General features: G+C 41.2%; 1 protein-coding gene across 6 annotated transcripts in view; it reads right to left on the reverse strand.

Moving 5' to 3' along the window:
- The window catches only part of PROX1 (prospero homeobox 1), a 76,741-nt gene that overhangs the window by 43,236 nt on the left and 15,165 nt on the right, over positions 1–18,340 (reverse strand). For 5 of the 6 annotated variants that reach the window (XM_060273006.1, XM_060273005.1, XM_060273010.1 and 2 more), the window contains exons 3-5: positions 8,124–8,229; positions 5,940–6,077; positions 280–474 (exon numbers count right to left, since the gene is read on the reverse strand). In XM_060273006.1, coding sequence (XP_060128989.1) covers positions 280–474; positions 5,940–6,077; positions 8,124–8,229 — 439 coding nt within the window. The remainder of the gene's footprint in view (positions 1–279; positions 475–5,939; positions 6,078–8,123; positions 8,230–18,340) is intronic. The other variant, XM_060273011.1, reaches the window with a different exon arrangement.

Here is an 18,340-nt window from a genome sequence, read left to right on the forward strand (position 1 = left end):
ATGTAGCTGAAACGCAAGCAACCCAAAAGCAGCACCCTGCTGTTGAGACCGAAAAGTTTCCTGCTTTCTGATAAGGCAGGCTAAAATGACCTTCTTCCCTTTTTCCTTTTTAACAAAACATATAACAAAACACATTAACATCATTCACAAGGTGGGCACTGTAAAAGAAACAGTTTCCAAAACAAGCGAAAATGCATTTTTAAAAAAGGACGGGGGAGAGAAAATTTCAATTATATGCATGCATAGAAGAGGAAGAAACCCAGAAAGGTGACAGCGTACCTCAAAGTCATTTGCCTTATTGTAGTGCATGTTGAGGGCTCTGTACAGCTCACAGTCTCTGGTTATGGACAACTCTTCAGTGCTTGTTACCCCATCGTTGATGGCTTGGCGTGCATACTTCTCCATCTGAATGTAGTAGAACTCACGGAAATTGCTAAACCACTTGATGAGCTGAGAGGTAATACATCTGTTGAACTGTGGAAATCAGAAGAGCAAGAAGGATTAAAGCCTTGACACCTCCTCTCTTTCCTCCCCTTTTCACAACATCCTTTCTTACATCCACCCCTTCTCTTCCACCTGCCCCATAGCCAAGCTTCAAAAGCTTTTTTTTAAACCCAAGGGGTAAAGAGGCTTGAGTGGTCGAGACAAATGATATAAAAATGCTGCACCATTTTTTTAAACGGGGAAGGTCTGGATCTCATTCCTAAAGTTGCTAAAGAGCACTGCTATTCTATCAAGTTAAGCATCACACATGGAAAGCACTTCCAAATTTCGAGTCACCACTAGCAAGCTTCTAGGCTCTTATAGGAGGAGATGTCCAGGACCTTCCAGGTTTGCGCTGATGCATTTTGTCTGATAAGGAGATGAGTGGCCAAACAGCAAAATGTGACTATGTCTTGCCCATTGAAGGCAATTATTTATGGAGGTTCATATATGATAAGAGGGGTGCAATGTGTTTCCTATTATGTAGCAGTTATTCCCCACAAATAAAAGTGTGAAATCAATTTAGAAAATATTTATGGGCAGGTGGTGTAACAGACATAAGTAAGTTACAGGTAGGTAGCCGTGTTGGTCTGACATAGTCGAAACAAAATAAAAAAATTCCTTCCAGCAGCACCTTAAAGACCAACTAAGTTTTTTATTTTGGTGTGAGCTTTCGTGTGCATGCACATAAAAGCTCATACCAAAATAAAAAACTTAGTTGGTCTTTAAGGTGCTGCTGGAAGGAATTTTTTAATTTTGTTTAGACATAAGTAACTTGAAGCTGGTTACATTTCAGTGTGCCACATAGAACTGATGCAAATTCCTTTCTCGTTCTATGTCAAGCTAAAAAGAATTCCCCTCTCTATTGCACACACTCTAAACAAAAATGGGGCCTTCCTATAGGGTTGCTCTTACTTTGCAAAAAAGAAATAAAAAAAAAATCCATGTTGTGCTGTGACTTGTAGATGCTTATCATATCCTGAGTATCGAAATCTACAAAGTCTCCATTAATCCCTGGCATTCCGTCCAGCAAATTTAAAGTTTTCCAGGTCATCCATAAGATGGAGGAAAATGCACTGGATCCCTTTATTAGAATTCAGAAGGTCAAGGTTAAAAGTGCCCATGTCTTTCAGGACAAGTTTTCTTACTGTTCCTATGACCTCTGAACTGAAGATGTCACCTAGGCTGTGTTGCAGCTGATCCCTTCTTATTGACAGCCCTTCCTATGTGTAAAGGACAGATGCAACTTAACTTGCCAAGTTAAAACCAATAAATCCATAGCTATATATCAGGCAGGCTGATATACTACCCCCTGCCTTTTGTCATCACAGGCATTCACTTCCCCGGCCCCCAGAAAGAGATGTGCATTAATCAAAAATCAACAAAGAACACTTATCAAATGCTGGCCATGAGAACATCCAGGCCTCCAACAAGATGACAGCTAAAGTGTGCATTGGGGCTGTAATTACTACACAGAAAGTTGTTTCCATGCTAGCAAAGATAATAAACGAATGAAAATTTATGGCAGGGAATCTAAGTAACAAGGAAACAGAAGCAGGGAGACTGGTGTTTCTCCCAAAAGGCCAACTTGCATCATAATTGCCATGCAGTTGCAAGGGTCCTTACAGATAATTGACCAGAAAATGATTAAGTCATCATCAAATCGCTTCTGCTTGCAAGAGTTCAAACATGTACTTAACCTATCCAAGAATTATATTTTCACTCTGTGTGTCTGCTCTGTCTCTATTCAGCCCTTGCGGGGAACCTGATTAAAAAGACAACTGAAGGACCCCCGTTATCTGATCTTCTGGTTACCGATTTCAATAGAACTTAAACCCATTACGATTTGCTGAACTTGGAGTTCTTTCCATTTTATCTCAGCAGTAAAATACACTGTCCAAATTTCCAGACACTGAGATAAGGACTACAGGCCCCCGTGACGGCTTACTGTTCCTTTTTAATTCTTTTAGAATAAGAAACAAAACATTACAAAATGATAGCAGGGTGTGCACTGGGGAATGAAAATTGCTTTGACATGGAGATTAGGCCCCTGCATTGTTACAAGACATTGTCTCATATGGGCAAGAGTACTGCAGAAGGGGAGAAAAATAGAAAGGGGATTCTTTTTCTAGAATGGTCATGAATGACCTAATGTGGACGACAACAACAAAAAAGTAGGTGCGCATGTCATTATTTAGCAATAGGACAGAAAGAGAGATTTAATGCTTATTGCTGCAGCATGGAAACATCAGAGAAAGTTTTAGTGCGGACAAAAAAAAAAGTAAGACATGCAAAAATTACAGACCTAGGCGCTTAAGGAACAAAACTAATCAGCTCGAATAGTATAGAAACATTCAGAGAGTGAGTTAATTGTGCATACATACAAATGCGTGTGCAACACACACACACACAAACACAGAGACAAATGCCCTCTCTTGCCTCAACATTCTGGTGTAGATAAATCAGTCTTTTTAAAATTGCTAAACTTTAAAGAGTTAATTATTCCCCCCCCCTTCTCTAGTGGAGTACAAGAAAAGGATCAATTGTTCTATAAAAGAAAAGCTCTGTAGTGTGTTAATGTGTTACTGCAAAAACTAATCGCTACAATAAAGAGTCTGTGTTTCCACAGTGTAAGAGTCTCTGTGACTTTGATTAATGCTTCCCACGGGATACCTCAGCCTCAATATGGGCTGAAGAAACTTCCTAAATATTCAATGAGCATGGTCAAAAGATGTATAAAACAAATCAATCTGACACCTTAATCTGGCTAGGCAGCAGTTGACTCAAGGGGTGGAGGGAATGAGATACATCATTTAACACTGCTGGGTTGAAAAGCCTGGAAGCGCCTGTTCTTCAAAGCTAAAATGACACTGAATCTGTTGTATTTAGTAGTCTTAGAATTATTAGCTTATACATTAAAATCGGCATCAAGTGGAGCGAAAGAAGATGATACAAGGAGAATCCCTTTTCGTTCCCACAATACCGACTCGGGAGATTTCCCCTTTCCCCCAGTTTAGGGACAAAATTATAAGGTGGTTGCATCTTATTCAGCCTTACTAACGGCAGCTCCTTAAGTAAAGCAGGATCATCACCAGCAGAAAAATCAAGGGTGAAATTTGGGTACAGTGATTCACGCATAAGAGAATGAAAAAAATAAACTAAGTAAGCCAGATTGATCCAGACAAATCAGTTTGAATTTCTTTACAAACGAAAGATTTTGGGGGCTTATAAAATATTTTATTCTTTTCAAATTGGTTAAATTGGCTTTTTAGAGAAAAAAAGTAAGCTCCCTTGAGTACAAGACCAGCACAGAGCGCCAAACTGGACTTTGTATATTTATTGTACAACGTATTAGGGTAGATTGCAGTGCATGGGCTAGGTTCCAAAGAGTCCTTGTGTGTTTTCCAGGGATTCTGTTCCAACTATAGATTCACATGCTGCACTGGAGGCCATTCTGAATGATCTCTTGATTTTTTGGAATGGATTTTTAATGGGGCACATGGGGTTGTGGTGGAAAGAAGGACCCTGGAGGATGGGCTCCATCCATCCTTTCTTCCCTGATTGCATTAGTGTTAGAGTGTTCCTTGGGTTTTTTTTTATAGGCACTGCTAATACAACAGAAAGAGTTCCTATTCTGCCACCATACATTATGAAGTTCTTCCTTCACATTCACTAAAAGCATCTGACCCAGAAAATTCTTCAATACCTCTTTCTGATCTAGAAACATGAATAGCTACACCATCAAACCCACCATAGGTGCCAACTCCCTGAGGCCCTGGGTCCCCGAGCACCCACAAATTTCAGTGCCAAGGCCATGAGCGCTGGCATGGCACCCACAGCCCCAGACACCCACAGTCACGGGGCTAAGTTGGCACTCCTGAACCCACTGGTTTTGGTCTTTGAGAGTATGGGCAACATTCTCACGCAGCTAAGGCGGACCAGGGTATCTCATGTTAGTCTAATTGTGTCTAGATTTTTTGGCTATAATGCATTATTTAAATTCCTGCATTAAGTTGCATTGGGTTTCTCTTTCACCTGTCTTAACTATCAGCCTGTGTACATAGCAAATTCTTAAGAGGTCAATTTATTGATCATTTACACCAAGGAGTTCAGTGGGACTAAAACCCCAACCTATTGTTCCAGAAGGGATATCAGACTGGCATATTGTGGTCTATAATGTTTTGCTGAAGTAGTGATTCATCCATGTTGTTCTGTATCTGCTGGCATGAACTTGTGAAAATTGTGAGAGGTTGTTTGTTTGTTTGTTTTTAAAGTTTCTTTGCAATCTTTTTAAAGCTTTCTTTTTTAAAGGGTGGTGTTCAACTATGTCTTAGAGTAGATCTATTGAGGCTAATAGCCACGTTCATTAATTTGCACTGGAACCACATGGAGTAAGAGTTAGTTGAATACCAACTAAAAGTTTGGCACTAAAGTTTAGCCAAACTGATTTTGAATTACTGTTGCCTAGCATGGCTTGGGTAATTAAATACTATAAAAAGGTGACTTGAGATGGAGGATACACTAATTTTTTTAAAAAAATAAAAGAACTGGTTTAAAGTAAGTTGGGTCAACTGTCCAGACACAAGTTTATGGGTGACACTGAAAATAAACATGCCTCCCAAAGCATGCCATTATCACAGGGCATCTCTCTTCTTTTATAAATAAAACTACCTTCATACACATGGAAAGGATCTACTCAAAAGGAGCCTGCAGGCCTCCCCACAGAAAGCCTCTTCCTCATTCCCACCCACATTTTCCTGACCTGTGCATGACACCTTTGAATGGCCAGCCCGCAGAATGCCCCAGGTTCAATTCCTGAAATAGCCATTTGAAGAACATCAGGCAGAAGGACTGTGAAGAGCTTATAGTCTTGTTGCTAGTAAACGTGAACAAGCCTGACTGAGAAAGGCCAATGGTCAATATTTTTCACCAGCCTTCCTCAACCTAGTGCCCTCCAGACGTTCTGGACTCATCAGAAAGACCCAGTCAACCTGGTCAACAGTCAGGAATGAAAGGATTGCAATCCTAAACATCTGGAAGGAACCAGGTTGGGTACAGCCTTCTTACACCCTATTGGTCTCATTCCACCAGACTACTGTACCAGTATTCTATCTGGCTAAGACTGAAGACATCAATCTCCTTTCTTGAGATAAATAACCCTTTCCCATCTCCTGACATTTTTAATTTTTTTAAAAAGGAGCTCAATGCAAAGAGAGAGAGAAAAAATTATGTGCACAACCCCCACAAGCGTCTACTTCACAGCTTGCCTAAAATCAACATTAACCCAGCCCAAATCACACATTCAGCCCAACCAAATTTACAGAGCAGGTTAAAGGAGAGGCTGACTTTACCCACGAACTGTTACCATGAAATAAAACATTCCAAAAATATTAAACGTGGAAACCCACCCTCCAACCCCGCTCCCCCAAGAAAAGAGGAATGTATCTAATATTTACATCTACTGGTGTGTGATGTTGCTGACCCCGAATGGCTGTTGCCTTCCACCACGGAAGTGGCTGCCTTTCAGTGGTGGGTGAATGATCCCTATATTGGCTGTTTGTAAAGCACTTTGGGCTTCTTCTGGATGAATGATGCTATATAAATATAAGGTGGCATAACATCAAAATATTTCATATCACTTGGCAACATCGCAAGAAGACCGACTTCGGCTGTCACATGCTGAAAAAAGACAACAGGCACTACATACTAGCGAGACTTTTTCTTTTCTTTTCGGTAGGGCTGCCTACATCGGCATCCGCCAAAGCAGGGCTTCCCAAACTTGGACCTCTAGCTCTTTTTGGACTACAATTCCCATCACCCCTGACTACTGGTCCTGCTAGCTAGGGACGATGGGAGTTGTAGTCCAAAAACAGCTGGAGACGCACGTTTGGGAAACCCTGGAGCAGAGAGAACATCAGAAAGAGCCTTTAGGAGGATTCCTTCGAGCCATACTGCAGTCAAGCTGTACCAATGGCTCCAACATCTCCAGAGCAATCCTTTACATTGTTGCATTGCAGGTAACACTGCCACAGAAGCATGTTCCTTGGCCCATTGGATAAGTCACGGCAGGTTATTAACCAGGCATAGGCACTGTATGGATGATGCATTATTATTATTATTATTATTATTATTATTATAGCAAAAGCCTATGACAGAGCAGTCGTTAACAGCAATACACACATTCAGTTTTCTTCGCCAACACCCTACTTGACTTTCTGGTCAAAAAGGTTTTCAAAGCAGTTTTTTAAATTAAAAAAGCAGAAGTAAGAAAAAGCCTAGAAAACCAGTTTCCCCCGAAACTCTAGCAGGGCAGAATATGTTGAATGTACGTATACATGTATGCCATGCAAAAAGAAAAATCAAAGAAGAACCCATTAACAACAGCCCACAAAGCACAAATATTTCGAAGTAAAATGCTGCAAACAATGGGAGGAAGGTAATTGCAAGGGTGTGCAATTCAACACACACCAATTCTTAAACTGATTAAATAGAAGCCAATTAACCAAAAAAGGTAAGTTTCTTTTTTAAAAAAAAGTAAGAAAAAAAGTGAAAGGTAGTTAACAAATTACAAAACACCAGCTTTTTCTTTTTCTTTTCTTTTGTTTTTTAAAAAGTGAACAGCAGGCCAGCTTCACAGGAGGCCAGTCTAAGAACATCCCTGAAATACAGAAGGCAAATTTGCAAATGTGGAGGAGAGGTGGTGGTAATGGCTAAAGTTTTTGTAGAATTTGGGGGGGGAGGAGGCGAAAAGGCAAGATGAGAATAATTTTAACATGGCAAATTTAAACTAATGTGATGTTTATTTTTAAAGGCTTACAAAATGATACCATGTGTATCATTATAATAATTGGAACCCAAACTTGTTTCTCTCTCACCCCCCCCAAAAAAGTAGATGATTATAACACAAAAATACCAAGTTGATGTGAAAGAACAATTACTTTAAAAAAACCCCACAAAAAAACCAGGAGGTCCTAATATTCTGTAAAATGAGGGGAGGATGCAGCTGTACGTCGACAGCTTTCATATCCTCATTTGAATAATGTGGCCTGAATCTGTCAGTTTATTCATCCTCCTTATGCTCAGTGTACTCTGCATCAACAACAAATTAAGTTGTAAATAAGAGACAATCATCACTTTTGTTTTTAAGCAGCTACTGCACGGAGAATTTCAATGTAGTATTTCTTTTCTCCCCGCTTTTCTTTTTTGACGGAAGGAAAAATGGGTCTCTACAGTGGGCACTAATCTGAGCAGAATAGGAGGAACCCGACTGCAATGGAACAATTAAAAGAGCACTTTCAAAATGCTCTTGTATAGTAGGCTAATGCCACCAGCAGACATTTCACAGATGCAAAAGTGTGCTGTCCAATGGTGCTTAAAAAAATTACAAATTTACTGTGATCTTTTTAAAAAATGTCCACAGGGTAAAAGAGATAAACAGAACAGGGAAAGCATAGACACAGACCTTAAGAATGACTTAGCAGCAAAATGATAACAATAGCAAAAATAATAATAATAACAGTTTGCCAAAATATATTATTAGAGAAATCAAATTTAAATTAAAAAAAGCATTCAGGGGGTTAAAACATGCAACCAAAAGCAAGAGGAAATAAAAATGAATGAATAAAAGGATTTTTTCCTACCTTTACATCTGAAAAGTACGTTTTCAGCATGTTGGAACTTGGGTAGCGGGTATAAAAGAACATGAGCTTGGCCTTTTTCAAGTGGTTGGGAGACAGACCTTCCTGCATGTAGGATGAAATTAGTTAAGGAAAAACGCTTTGCTTGAAAACTGATAAGACCTTTGGGGAGAAGAGTTGTACCTGGAACTGACGGACAAATTAACGTTCAAGTTGCAACACACCTCAGAAGGGTCAAAAGTGGAGTTGCGGCACAACACCACTTGGAGAAAACCTATATGCTTTCTTGGGAACCATTCTTGTAGAACACAACAGAACTTACTTCCATGGAAATCTTGAAGTGGGCCTCATTTGTTTCTTAGGAGATGGTGGCGGAAATTTTGTGGGTGCAAAAGTGTGTCAGGTGTGCGCTCACCTGTTGCTAAGGAAACGAACACACAGTGCATGTTTCCAGGAAGAAGATTCCCTTCTTCCTTTTTGCGGTTACCATTTTATGCATTCTTCTTTCCTGAGTAGCACATCACTCTCATCAAATTATGCTAAGAGTAAAAATAGAAATGTTTTCGCTGGGTATATACCATGTTTTCCAACATCTTTGGTGCTCTAGCTCCTCGAGAATGGGGCAGGAGGCCGCAAAATGTTTAGAGAACCCTTCTCCCAATTAGAAATAAATAAGAGCTTTGCTTAAAGGTGCACAGAAATGAGTTTGGGGCCAGCAAATATTGAGAAGTGGAGAATTGCCGATTGATCCATAGCCACTTACCCTGCAAGGATACCTATTTATTCTTCAAACATCATTACTTTTCAGGCCTGTAAACAGAAATAACCAAAAGCATTCCCAAGGGAATGTGAAACTAACCATAACAATCTAGGCTTTCGGGACGGGTTTTTCCGCCACCCCTCCTTCCCGGGGCTTCTTGGCACTCTTTTGTGTACTGTTTGCTAGGACAGTTTTGGTCACATCTGTGCGGCAGGCTGGCCCTGCCATTTCCTCTGCAAATTAATGGCTTTATAATTTATCAGAAATGAAGATGCACGTGACAAAATCAATGTGGTCCCCACAAGGTCAATTAAGAATGCTCCCAGTAGCTTCTTGGAGGGCTGTTTCCTTTAAAGACAATCACCACACACACATGCACACAAATGTCACTTATTAAATATAACATGCGTTATGGCAGAGAAAGGTCAAACAAGTTCAACGTGATCTAGAAACTGAAGCACCTTCTCCTAACAGCATAATGGAGAGACAAGACACACAAGGTTCAGTGATACAACACACATTATTTACTGCTCTTGGAGGGTTTATGGTTTTTTGTTTTTGTTTTTAATAAGCCTCTTTTTAAATAGAGCCCTTGCATCTAACAGTAGATTTTAAAAATTTACTCCTGGATGCGCGGAAGAATGGAGGGAGGTTTATTATTATTTTAATACACAAGATGTTGCCAAAAAAGAGCTTTGTTTTAATTCTAAAAGGATATATAGAAAATGTTGTGGTTTAAAGCTCTTAATTTTATGTCACACGCACTGCAACATGCTTGGCTGAACTAGATTTTTTTTTTTTTTTAGCTTCAGATGCTTAATGATTACAAAGAAGATAATTTATGACTGACATACTTCTTGTGCCAAGAGAAGAGTTGAAAGAACCTACAGCTACCTCCATTAGACTGATAGAGAAGTCTAAAAGAGCATTGCGCTAGGAACCGCCATCTGTCAAAATGCATAAGTGAAATAATAGTAGCAAGCTGTCACCTATTGCTTAGCAAATAAGAGTTTCAGACAAGTCAAAACTTCTCCGATAGAAATCTGCTTCATTATGTCCTGAGGAAGCCTACACACACACACACACACACACACACACACACACACACACACACACATACACACACACAAATATATCAACACTTTAAAAAAAAAACACCCTGTATTAAAGCCCTAAGTAATAGATAATTCCAAAGCAGTTAACCCAAGACACAAAATTTCTTGGGAACTTCTCCCAGGCAAGTCCCATTGAAACAAGTGACACAAGAAAATGCAAAGCTCTCATTCTATTTTAGAAAAGCAATGCTAGGAAAGGACCCCAATTATAATCGTGCTCACTGCATTATTGTTTTTTATTAGGTTTGTGTGCTGCACTTCTTCCAAGGAGTTCACAATGGGGCATCAGTCCTCTCCCTATTTTATCCTCAACAACGAACATGTAAGGTAGGTTAGGCAGAGGGACGATGAGTTACGCAAGATCAGGTAGTGCCCTTCATTCTGCCTTGGGAGGGTGTATTTGAACTCAGACACGCAACACAACACATGTTCACAAGACCACCTCCCCTTCTCAGTACTTACAAGGCAGAAATATCCGATTACACGTATGGCTAGATTATTTCAAACGTAAATTTTCAGAAGCCCCTTTCTTCTGTTCCCCTAAACCTTGCCTGCCGTTCTCAATACAATCCTCATCCACCATTTCTATTTTGTTTCCAACAGATTAGATTATTGCTAAAAAGCATCCCTAATAGCGACTATTAAAAAAAGAGCCAACAAAACGCTCAAAGGGCCAGTCGTGAGATGACCCCCTTGCTAAATCTGAGCTGACCAATTGGTTAATTTTCTTTTTAAGTGCTTGTGTTGAAAAGCAACTGTTCTTCCAAGAAAGCACTGGCTGTTTCCAGGATACTTACACACGCACAATGACTCATGATGGAATAGATTCAGTAAACATACAGCTGTACTGAACACGAGCTAAGCTCCATTCAAGGCCAGGAAAGAAAATGAGCACAAATAAATATTAAGGAGGTAAAAGGGGAGGGGGAGGTAGAAGAGGAGGGGGAGGAGAAGGAGGCAAATAAAAACGCAAACAGGCTCTGCCCCAGCAGCTGATGTGGCTTGCCTCGGTACTCTTTGCCATAGCTTTGTGAAGACAGATGACATTCAGTTCTATGTGTAATGCAAAATAGACAATAACTGCTGAAACTTGAGCCAGCTGCCAGGTGTAAGAGAGAGAGAGAGAGAGAGAGAGAGAGAGAGAGAGAGAGAGAGAGAAGAGAGGGAGGGGGCAACAAGAAAAGAAAAGATGATAAATCCATAAATTAATGAAAGACATCTGCTCAGGAACATAAAAGATCAGAGAAACTGTGTACTGCAGCTGAACCTAAAACAGTGTTCAAACAACGTGAGAATCCGAGCGTTATCTATTTACAAAGCACAACGCAGCCCTGCTTAACACAACAGCAGAAGAGGAGATGTAAGGAGCAGGAAGTGGAGAGAGGATAAAGGAAGAGACGCATTGTTATATGTAGTTTTCCAGCTCATGTTTTCCTTGTAGGTATACAATATGGATTGTTGCTCTTGATTTGAGATACTTTTTTTTGTGGGGAGGGGGGGAGCACAGGGGACTGGCATATGGATTGTATCACGTCTGGAAGCATCATTGTCAGAATTGTTATATGAAGATGCCTTTATTTTTATCCCTTCCTCTTTGAAATCCTCTTACGGCCTCTTGTGTGGTTTTGTTTGTTTGTTGTTGTTTTGATTTTTCGGTACCATAACCCAGGGTACCTGCTAAGTGAAAAGAATATATATTTTATGGGCAGATTGGTGATTTCAACACACCTTTCCTGCTTTCAGTCATATATCCCCAGATTAATAGAAATTGTGCTGCATATATTTATGGGGATTAATAATGTGACACCATGTTGAACTCAAGCTACCCCCAGTTTAATCAAACAGCTGTGTGTGTGTGTGTGTGTGTGTGTGTGTGTGAGAGAGAGAGAGAGAGAGAGAGAGAGAGAGAGAGAGAGAGAGAGAGAGAGGAGGAGGAGGAGGAGGAGGAGGAGGAGGAGGAGGAGGAGGAGGAAGCGGCTTGGATTTGCTGCAAGTGTTTTTATTTTGGCCAGAGAAAATAACTCAAAATGCTGTCATTCATAAAGCATTGTTTGTTCATACTGCATCCTTGCACAGCTTGGACAAGAACTGTCTGTCTTACTTCAAAAAAAGTTTGCTTTTCCCCTCCTTGTGAATTTTATAGAAGACTACCCTTCTGAAGAGAAAAAAAAAGATTACAGCCTTCACCTGGGAAGATAATCTTCATGCATTACAAGAAGAAACAAAACAAAACAAAACCCACAATCTAATGTTGTGTTTCAATATTCTCTATGCAAATGGCCCGAGGCTGCACAAGGCTATTTTTCTTGAGATGCAAAGAGGGTGGCCTGACAAGGAAGACCAGGCAGCAAAACAATTGGCTGTCTGTTCCTTTTGCAATTTGAATAAAAACTTGAAAAAATATTTGATTAAACGTATTTAGTTTGCAAAGATATACAATACATTCGCGAACAAGGCAGGAACTCTGCCTGCAGGTGCATCTTCTCATCTTGTTTAATGCAGCATACAAACATTAACTCTCTCCTTTCGCCCTCAAACGAGGAGGATAATGGTTAGACGCCTTTTACGGGAACAGCGAGATGTATTTGGGAACTAAAGCAAAAACAAAGCAAAAAATACCAGGAAGGGCTCTCGCTACCCAAACCTGAACTTGGCTGTTATCTGCAAGGCTTGTGTTCTTATCCTGGATGGATTCTCCAAGGAAACAGATGTTGCTTTCTGTTCCAAAGGGAAGAAGAACGGCTGCTCTTAAGAAATATTCTTTATATAGGAATATTCAGCCATGTGAAATAAAGAGGAACAAAAACAAAAAACCTGGTCGAGAACAAACAGACCTTCACATGCCTCCCCCCCCCCACCCTCCCCGGTTTGGTTTTGCCTAGGATGGATTCCAGATAACACAGACAAACAGGCAGCTGTGAGAAAATACGAAGAGCCGCAAATTCTAGATGTAGTGGTGGCCCCCAGTGGAAATACAATAGCTTGTGAAATCTACTTGCAGCCAGCACCAACAGGGTGTCAGGGTGTGTGTTTGTGTGTGTGTGTGTACAAGATGCTCTACTGAACAAGGGCTGTGGGCTGCTTCGGACATGTTTGTTTGATTGGCATGTCTCTTACATAGAGGCCCAATTAATGGTCTGGGTGGCGCCAATTCCTGTGATCATGGTGAAGATCAGCGCCTGGACAAGAGGAAACTGGGAGTCCCATGTAAGCAGCTCCAACTGAATCTTCCACTGGGGACCACAGAAAGTAGAAACACTTTGCTAACCTCCCATTGGATGTGCTAGCCAGGGCTGATGGGAATTGTAGTACATAAAGCATGGAGGCCATCAGGCTGACAGAGGCAGCAGCCATCAAGCAACCCTACACTGTTGGTGACCTGCCATATTGAATACGGTCCACCAGCTGCATGTTGGGTGTCAAATGCCCGGTTTTGGCAGACCCAGGCAGGCAGCAAAAAGAGGAAGGTATCCAGGCCCAGGTGAGCATTATGATGAAGGCCTGTTGTACAGCTTTGCAGTTTCATAGCCAAGTGCACAAAGTCTCCTACATTTTGAGTAACATCTTTAGGACTGGAATAGCAGCAGGGTAGTCAAGGAGTCTCTGAGGATATGAGCACATGGGTGGGGTGGGTGGAAGAAACAGAATTTCATGTATGGCCAGAGCTTATGCTTGGACAGCTTGCCTACATGCAGACTCTGTTCAGATTCAAATCTGATATATCCCCAGATATATAATGTGAATGGGACTTTTTCTCTGATGTCTAAAAAAAGATGCAATCACTTAAGTAAAAACCTGATTTCACAAATTAACTCCCCGAGCTGTAACAGTGACATGGGGAAGGGGGGTCTGAAGATCTCAATTTCTCCAAAAGTTCCAAGCTATGGAAATGTGAGAAGGGCAAAGAACCTAGTCAAGATTGTCCAGAGCACAGTGGATAAGAGAAGCTATGAATCAGGAGGATCTCAATTTGCATCTGCCTGTGATCTTGCTAGTTGGGTTTAGGCAAGTCTCTGCCTCATCCCCCATTTTGCGGGTTTGGGAACAATTATAATGGCTTAATTTACAGGGCTGTTGTGAGGATTGTAACTAGAAAACACATGTGAAGTGATCTGAATGCTTGGAAACACTATACAAACGTAGGAATAATAATAATAATAATAATAATAATAATAATAATAATAATAATAATAATAATAATAATAATAGGAAAGGAGGAAAGATTAAAACGAAACAAAAATCACATGCAACAGTAGTTCCAGAAATATGAAGAAAGCAATTAAGGGGCTACATATATCAGAAGAGTGCCACTGAAAGCAACTGGTAGTAGTAAATTAAAGAGACACCCTCAGTAACTATGAGGAGAACTGCATCAAGGCTCGGTCACAGAATGCTATATTAATAGTTTATGTATCTTAGACCATGGGTGGGAAGCTTTCCTTCCAGAAAGAAAAGCAGGTGTGGCAAAGGATGCAATCTTACCTTACAATCGAAAAGACAGAGGCTTCTAGATTCTCACATGCAGGGCCCATGGGGTGATGTGGGGCAGCCACCCCAGGCGGCAGACCTGGGCCTGAGGGGTGCACCACTCACTGCCACTGCCATGCCCCCCGCAGCAACCATGTCCCTGCTTCCTCTGTCATGGGAACACACCACTGCTGCCATGGGGCATGCCCACAGCAGAGAAGGTGGGTTTTCCTCACACACTTCTCCATCCAGGCAAGCCAGAGGCATTATCACAGCTCAACACATCCCAGCCAGGCAAAACCACTTGAGGATATGTGTAAGGGGTGTGGCCTGGTTGTGGGTGTGGCCTGGGTTTTTTTTCAAGGGCCGAACGGAGATGACTGGAGGGCCACAGTTGGCCCAAGGGCCTGAGCCTCCCACCCATTTTAGCTAATTTTTCACAGTTTTGATTTTGTTGCTTATTTTTGACACCTATTTCATGGGCTCCTGCTATGTTTGCTTATGATCTACACTTTACAATTTTACAACAGCCAGCAGAAGGAGGCTGGAACTGAATCCATCACTCCTTGTGTTCTGGGTTTCTTTTCCACTAAGCCCCTCCTTCCACACAGGTTCTGTTCCCTTCCTTCCCTACAATGGCTCTTTCCCTTTAGTATGGCTGATTCCCAGAGCAGAATGACTCCCATTAATGGGACCCTGTTACTAGCAATGCAGGGAAACGTGTTGTGTTAACAGTGATGGGCTATACACAGTTCACTCGACCACCAGGTTGGGCAAGGTCGTTCTAAACATTGCTATTCCAGCTCCACAATTAACATCAGAAACTGAATCAGTCTCCCAGTCCAGTCAAGTTCCCTTCATATCCCTTGAGGCTTAATGCAGAATAAGCCCAGCTCAGTGTTCGTACCCCTCTACCCCTCTACCCAAGGATAACATTAAAAGACACTTAACTGCCATCCAAAGTTCACTTAGCCAGTGCACTAACGTTGAAAGCTTCCACAGACCAAATCCTACAATGCGGAGGAAACATTAGGTGAGCGGGGCTTGTGAAAGGGTTTGCAGATACAAGATCTCAATCCCACCTATCAATTGCCTAGGCATAAGCAAACTCCATTCTTCCAGATGTTTGGGACTACAATTCCCATCATCCTTAGCTAACAAGACCAGTGCTCAGGGATGATGGGAACTGTAGTCCCAAACATCTGGAGGGTCGGAGTTTGCCTATGCCTGGCCTAGGACAAAACATTGTAAAAGCATTTTCTTCATGACCGTTAATGCTTTCACTTAAACAAATTTGGAAGCAAAATACGTTTAGAATGATTCTGGCTGACGCAAATGATTCTGCAATAATAAATATTAAAAACCTTGTATATATAAGAAAACCATGTGTAGACTTTCAGCAGATCCCACCACCATCTTGGGCAGTTGACAGTAACTGCTATGATCACAAGGGTAAAGACAGTTATCCATTTACAATAGCTTCCTTTCCAAGTACCGGTAGGTGAAGCTAAGCCTACTTAGGTCAGCTATATTCTGCAATGGACTATCTAATTTCAGATGATCAGCTTATCCTTTATTTCTGTTGAAGACTGGGCAGATTTTATGTGGCCTTCAATAAAATGGCCCATTTCAGTTTATCTGAAGAAATCCCTATATACCCTGTGGTAGACCGTTGATGGTAGGGACTGGGTGATTTTTATTTTTTTAAAAACCCTAATAGAACTAAAAGTCACAATCCTAGCATAGTTCCTGGAAAGCAAATCCCAGTGAACTCCAAATATCTTCTTCTATGTGAACATGCATAGGATTGGTAGGCCAGCGACTGAAAGCCATTATGAAAATATCATCAACTTTCTTAGATTAAAAAGGAAAGAAAGAAAACAGCGTCATTCCCCTCAACTAAATATTATTTAAGGCTTCAAAATTGTGGGGGATTCTTTTTTTCTTTTAAGGAGGGGGGGGAAAGAAGAAGACATGCCCTAAAAGATTAATCCAGCTGAAGTCTTATATCTAATTATACTCTCAAGCTTTGCCAAATGATTTGCTTTTTGTATGTTAGGACAAAAGATTTCTGTGTATGGCTGAGCAGAGGTTAACCATGCATACCCGGCAGCTGCACAAGAGCCGAGAACAGGACTCCGATCAGAAGGAAAGGGGGGCGGGGGAAGGACTTGATTTAGCTTAAACACAGCAGTACCTGTATCTTTATCTTCTTTTGTGTTTGCTTTGTTTACCCACTTGAGAAAATAAGTTAGGAGATCTACGAATGCATCACTTGTCCTTTGGGAGAGATGCAGCAAAGGCAATGTTAACCATGCAGGACTCCCTAGGATCATAGCTGCCAAGTTTTCCCTTTTCTCACGAGGAAGCCTATTCAACATAAGGGAAAATCCCTTTAAAAAAGGGATAACTTGGCAGCTATGCCTAGGATTGCTTAAGAAAATAATACATTTGGATTGGATCTGAAATTTTTTCCCCACCCCACATCAGATTCTCAGAAGCCTTCTGGTTTTTGAATATATCGCAAGTCAATTTCTTTCTGTTTCTTTTTCTCTCTCTCATTTTGGCATCCAAATTTGAAAATTTCCCCAGGTTTTTTTCCCCACCCCCGAAATTGGGAAATATAGTTTCGGCTTTAATGCGGAAGTTTTGACCTGGGGGAAAAAACTCCATCCCTTTCAGCGCAACCCTACACATTCCTGCTCAGGAGAAAGGTTTGTTGTGTTGGATGGGGCCTGCTCCCAGCTAAGTATGTATAGGGTGGAATGACAGATCTATGCCTGCAGAACTCCAGCCAATAAAATAAACACATAAGCGACATTATTTGTCTGCTAGTGAACACTGGAGCTTTGGAAACAGTTTGAGAACGAACATCCCCGTCAGTGCGGCTAGGATATGTTGATGCAGGCATGGGAAAGGAAGGGAATTGGAAAAAAAATACCTTCCAGAACTATATTGTAAGGTGGTGGCTATTGTTTAATTGTTTATTTATTGAATTTTAAGATAAAATAATAGTTAGCCAACAGGACAATACAGTAGCAGGTCTTATGGAAAAATCCCCTACCGGCTCATCACTGCCTTTGGTGATGACTTTTAACTAGTGCAGGGCTAACTTAGATATCTATAGAACCACTTACAAATAAAAGCTCCACACTGCTGGACAATTCAAACAGGCAGCTGACGTGGGTACCAAAAGTTTGGGCTTATTCAGCAGGAAAGCTTGCCTCCCTTTGACAGCAGTCGAATTCACGCGAGGGGAAACTTCTACCCATGAGAGTGATAAAAAGCCAGTTGCTGCCTTCTGAGTTTGGTCAGGTTGGGGAAAGACAGCAATGAAGCTGCCTTGAACACCACAGCAGAGTAGATGCTCTGCTTCATCATGGGCTGCTAAGGCAGCTCCCTCCCCACCTGCCACCTGCATTTGTTCCCTTATGAGATGTCAAATTTAGGCCCGAAATGCTGTGGTTAGGAGTGCCTTGAAAATTGCATTTTTTTAAAAAAAAGCTGCCTATGATCTGCCTCAGCATATCATTTATACAGTTTGACAGGTCAGGAATTGAAGAATGGGAAGTGGGGCTACCTGCCCTCTCTCTTCCAAACTTGGGTCTTTTTTATGGCTTCAGGTATAGCTATAACGAGGTTTCTCCCCCCAATATACATCACCAAGATGTTCACATCCAGAAATCTATCATTCTCTATCGGGATTAATGGATAAACAATAGAAGACAACCCATTTAAATCAGGCATGGGGAACCTTTGAGACTCCAGATTCTCCTGAACTACAATTCCCATCATCCCTGACCAGGCATGCCGAGGCTGATGGGAGTTGTAGTTCAGTACCATCTGGAGGTTCCCCACGCCTGAATTAAAATTATCTC

Source organism: Zootoca vivipara, chromosome 3 (assembly GCF_963506605.1).
Source record: "Zootoca vivipara chromosome 3, rZooViv1.1, whole genome shotgun sequence".
Taxonomy (NCBI): Eukaryota; Metazoa; Chordata; class Lepidosauria; order Squamata; family Lacertidae; genus Zootoca; species Zootoca vivipara.